Source organism: Pieris napi, chromosome 14 (genome assembly GCF_905475465.1).
Source record: "Pieris napi chromosome 14, ilPieNapi1.2, whole genome shotgun sequence".
In the NCBI taxonomy this organism is placed as follows: Eukaryota; Metazoa; Arthropoda; class Insecta; order Lepidoptera; family Pieridae; genus Pieris; species Pieris napi.
Window position 1 is genome coordinate 3,832,865 of NC_062247.1, and position 5,424 is coordinate 3,838,288.

The 5,424-nt window shown below is 33.8% G+C and overlaps 1 protein-coding gene across 1 annotated transcript; it reads right to left on the reverse strand.

Annotated features, from left to right (window-relative positions):
* Positions 1 to 2,658: 2,658 nt before the first annotated feature.
* LOC125056280 lies at positions 2,659 to 3,459 on the reverse strand. The gene has a single exon (XM_047659308.1). The coding sequence runs from the start codon at positions 3,457 to 3,459 to the stop codon at positions 2,659 to 2,661; it is 801 nt and encodes a 266-aa protein (XP_047515264.1).
* Positions 3,460 to 5,424: the final 1,965 nt, after the last annotated feature.

The window sequence follows — 5,424 nt, forward strand, 5'->3', positions numbered from 1 at the left end:
GCAATAGGACAGTGCATCAATAACCTTTGTTTTGTTTCTTATTTGTGTACTTCTGATCTTGTCCTTCAGTTTTAAATTGAGTATACTGCGTTCCATTCCTCGTTGACAAGTTGTTATTTTTCTATTTGTGTTCGAGTCATATATCCATGATTGGCAACCGTAAGAAAGACATGGCAATATACACGTGTCTACGACTTTCTTTTTTAGGTATATTGGTATCTCTGCCTTCAGTACTTCTTTGTATCCCCAGAATTTGTTCCATGACATCCTAGTTCTCCTATCAACTTCGTCATGATGCCGTGAATTTTTAAAAGATATTTCCTTACCCAAATATATGTATTGTTGCACGTATTCTAAGGGGTATCCATTAATTTGGACAGGATCCTGTACGTGATTTGTCATTATTTTTGTTTTATTTTTGTTTAATTCCAATCCTATTGCTCGGCTAATAGAACAGAGTTCGTTTATCATTTCCTCTAATTGTAGTGATGTTTCTGAGAATAAAACGATGTCATCAGCAAATCTCAAGTTGTTTAAGTAATTACCATCAATAATTATACCTTTATGTGTCCAATTAAGCTTTTGCATTATGCTTTGAAGTACTGTTATAAATATGGCAGGAGAAAGTGGGTCACCTTGTCTAACCCCTCTTTTAATGGCTATTTTGGGTCCCCTTTTTTCTAGTTTGATTCGGCTTACACTTTTTGAGTATATATCCTTAACTAGTTCAATCACTCCTGATGGTACCTTACATTCGTGGAGGGCATTCCACATACTGTTGTGTGAGATGGAATCGAAAGCTTTTGCGTAATCTATAAATGCCAGATATAGTGGTCTCTTTTTTTCTTTATACTTCTCAATAATTTGATCCACAACATAAATATGATCAATTGTTGAAAATCCTCGTCTGAAACCAGCTTGTTCTGTGGGCTGAAAATCCTGTATATGCGTGGAGATTCTGCTCTCTATGCATGAAGCAAATAATTTGTAGAGATTTGGTTGTAAGCTTATCGGTCTATAGTTACCAATGTCTGTAGGATCACCTTTTTTATATAAAAGGATTATATCTGACTCTGCCCATGCATTAGGTATAGCTTTTACCTCAAGTATTTTATTAAAGAGTGTTGTTATAATTGGCGTTAATAACAATTTACCTTGGATTATGGCTTCGTTAGGTATTCCATCCGGACCACAAGACTTTTCTGTTTTTAACTTGTTTATCTTTCTTAGGATTTCAAGGGTATCAAATCTTTTAACTATTTCTGGTGAAGTAGGAATACTGTGAATATTTGCATAATGATCACATGTATTTCGTTCCTCATATAGTTTTTGGAAGTACTTTGTAGCAATATCAACAATCTTGTTTCTAGAAAACTCTTTTTTGTCAATTTCCTCTCCTTTCAGGCTTGGTATCCAGGTTTTAAGAGTATTTAGTTCCTTAAGGCCTTTCTTAACGCTACCTTTTTTAAGTAATTGATTTTCCAGTGTCTGTAGTCTATGTGCCTCATATTCCCTTTTTATATTCTTGTGTACAGATTTATAGAGAAGGCTAAGTTCTTCCTTTTCACCTCGTGACAATGGTTTTTTATGTTGTAATTCACTCCTTCTTTTTAACATATTTCTTGTATTATCTGAGATAATACGTCGTCGTTGAGTTTTTATGGTTTTTGCTGAATTTAGGCTTTTTAAAATAATTTGTTTTAATTTTTCGTAACAGGTTTCGACGTCATCACAAATATTGAAACTGGTGTATTGTAGATTGTATTCTAAGCTGTCTAGGAAAACCTTTTCATTACATATTCTGGATACAAAAATTTTATTTGCACTATACTCAGCCCTACGCAGTTTTATTTTTTCTAATGTGAAAGTGCTTCTAATTAAGTTGTGATCACTTGGAAAATTAAGATTACATATCACTTCAATATTAGTAAATTTATTTTTTCTATTTGACAATATGTAGTCTATCTGCGTCTTAGTATTTTTGGGGGAAAGCCATGTCCATAATTTTTTAGTATCTTTTTTAAAAATACTATTAATAAAGGTGAAGTTATTTTGTTGGGCAAAATTAACAAGACTTTCTCCTCTTTTATTCCTTGTACCATAACAATATTGACCTATAATGCGTTCTTCATTTTTTTGCTGTTGACCGATACAAGCGTTGAAGTCTCCCATAAGTATAACGATTTTATTGCTTTGATCAATAGCGTGTTGGAGTTGGTCGTAAAACAACGACATCTCTGTTTCATTGGCGTCGCTAGTAGGAGAATATGCTTGAATTATTGAAATATGTGCGTCTACAAAAACTAAATTTAGGACACATACCCGTTCTGAAATTGCTATAAAACTATCAAAATATGGTTTTAGATTTTTCCTTATCAGAAAACCGACGCCATATAACCCTTTAGTTTGGCCGTAGTGACAAAAAATATGTTCTTGGTCTTCCAATATCTTATATCCTATTCTTCGAATCTCAGAGAGCCCGATGATATCATACTTTATTTTTGATATAGCTTCTTTAAACTCAATAAGTCTCTCATTTGAAAGAAGTGATCTTGCATTGTACGTGCAGATAAATAGAGAGTGGAGTGGAGGGTTGTGGTCTGACTCTCCCGCGGGGACCGGCCGTGGTGGGAGAGGTGGAGGGGGCGCTTGTAATTGTTATTCTGCGATGTTTAGAGATATTGTAGCTTCTTCTAAAGAGGGACGTTTTGAATTTATTGCTTTTGTCAAGTACTTTTCAATATGGTTGTTTTTATTTACTTTTTTCGCTGCTTTTCTAAGTATATTGGTGTTGCGGTTTTCTTCTATCGACTCTGGTGACGATGACAGGTTTCTCTTCTTTTTCCCTGGTCTTGATCTTTCAGGGTCAGTGTTTTTATTATTTAAGAAAATAATTTTATCATACTTGAGAATCGCTAGTCTTCCTTTTTCTCGTTCTGTGTTTACTTCTTTTTGCAATTCTTTGCGTTTGTTAAGAATTTCTAAAGGAAAATCTTCTTTAACATAGTACGGTGTAGATTCAAATTTTTTCTTTTGTTTAAGGATTTTTATTTTTAGCCCCATCGTTGCTAGTGTGATAACTATGGGTCTGGTCTTCTCCCCCTTTTTTCCAAGTCTTCTTATGTACTCGATGCTGTTTTTGTCGCATTTGATATCTAAATATTTATCAATTATGCCCACAACGCTTTTTTCTAAGTCCCAGTAGCCTTGTTCATTTTCCTCTATTCCAAAAATAAGCAGGTTTTTTCGTCGCGAGTTCCTCTCTAGTGTGTTTAATTTGCTTATTTGGACTTCGAGTTTTTCTTCTAATATTTTGTTTTGGTTTTCCAGCTCTCTAAACTTTTCATTTATGCTTCTATTAATTGTCTCTTTAATATCTTCCTTCATATCCTGCATGTCGCGTTTTTGTTGGTTTATTGCCTCCTGCATTGATTTTAATATACTTTTAATTTCCTCCATTTTACCCGTTCTTATACTCAGAATCGAATAGAATACAATAGGACACTTAAAACAACAAAATGGAATTGACCTACTGAAAAGAGATGTATATGACAAAAGAAAAGATAGACAGATGAGGTAATAGAACCATAGGGGAAAGACTAAATGAATGTTGTTCAAGACAAACAGAAATGGAAAAATATGGAGGAGGCTTTTACCCTAAAACGGGTCATACAAATACAAATACTAGAACACTAACAAAACTAACCTTAATTTTTAGTACTAATACGAACACAACTAATACTTATACTAAGAAATGTAAGTTAAACAGTTATTGTATGGATTAATTAATAATAATGTGGTTCATAACATACATTCGTCGTAACTGATTAATATTCTACGCCGTAGCAATCGTAGCATTCAGTACCACTACACATTGTTATACGTACCTCAATTCAAACGCTACGAGAGAATTCAACAATGCAATTTGTAGCTTGACAAGCTACTGTTATGCGGTGTACAGGGTGTATTGAAATTCAAATATTACCGGTACAGTATAAGAAATATAATGCAAAAAGCCCACGCTCAACTCGCAAAGGCAATAACATAAAAGTTTATTTGTACAATCCTAGTGCTTGGATATGAATGGATCAAACTCAAACTTAAAATATCTTTATTCATGTAGGTAAACAAGTACACTTATAAATTCTCAGAAAGAAGTTAAATTAATTGTAAATTTACATTTTCTACCAGTTCGCAAGTCAAGGGCGTAGTGCGGGTAAGAAGAACTGGCAAGAAACTTTCCGCCACTCTTTTTAATCGCCAAGTATTGTCATGTATTGTCATACAAATTGTATGACAATACTGCAGTTCAAAATGTATGATTAGTAAAGAGGTTCTTATCAAAATTATGCTTTAGATTCTTATGCAAGAAACTTGTTTTTAGGCGACGATAACAATTAATGACGATGTTAGTAATGTTACACAATATTAGATATTTCTATCTATTAGCGTTACTTTTTAGTTTTATAAAGATCTATCGCCTCTTCTATTCAGCATTCGAAATAATTATGTAGGTGTCATCCTTTTCAGATACAAAATCAGACAGAAGTATCTTCGAATTACATATATATATATGCATATTGCATATATTTAACTGTAAATTGAACCGAAGATCATATAGCCCAATTTTATATTCATATATTCGTACGTACGTTTGTTTAAAATACAATATACGTTTGGCAACGTGTATTATGTACATACTTTATGATAATTCAGTTTCAAACTCACACATTCCGTTTCATTTGACGACATTACTTTAATTTCTACACATATGTGTAATCTAAATTTAAGGTGTACGTCATTGATATGAAACGTCACGGGTTCCAATGCCAAGTAAACAATCACACGAAATTGTAATTATGACGAAGTATTCACAAAAATATTTGTAATGAATGACGCGATTCCAAGTATTACGAATTGTATAATTAATAAGCAGTGTTGGTCTAGCGGCTTCAGCGTGCGACTCTCATCCTTGACGTCGTATGTTCGACCCCCGGTAGTGCTTCTATGGACATTCTTTCTATCTACGCATTTAACATTGGCTCGAACGGTGACGGAAAACATGGTGAGGAAACCGGCTTGCCTTAGACCCAATAAGTCGACGGCGTGCGACTTGCCTATTAGATTGCCAAATGAACATGAAAGAGATGCCGAAATCTGAGGCCCAGACCTAAAAAGGTCGTAGTGCCACTGATATAATTAACAAGCTGTACCGATTTTAATGTCTGTGCAATGAACACTTTCTCGTATGGTGAAGGAATTTTTAATAACAATATAGCATCTATATACCGTTTCTTCGAGTATGAATACTCAATCTGACATTAAGATACCATTGAGGATTGAACCTGAGCTGAGGGTCAGAAGTAAATAGCTTCTAAAATTTAATATTTTCACCTTTTGATCTGTTGACTTTTTATTGAGCTA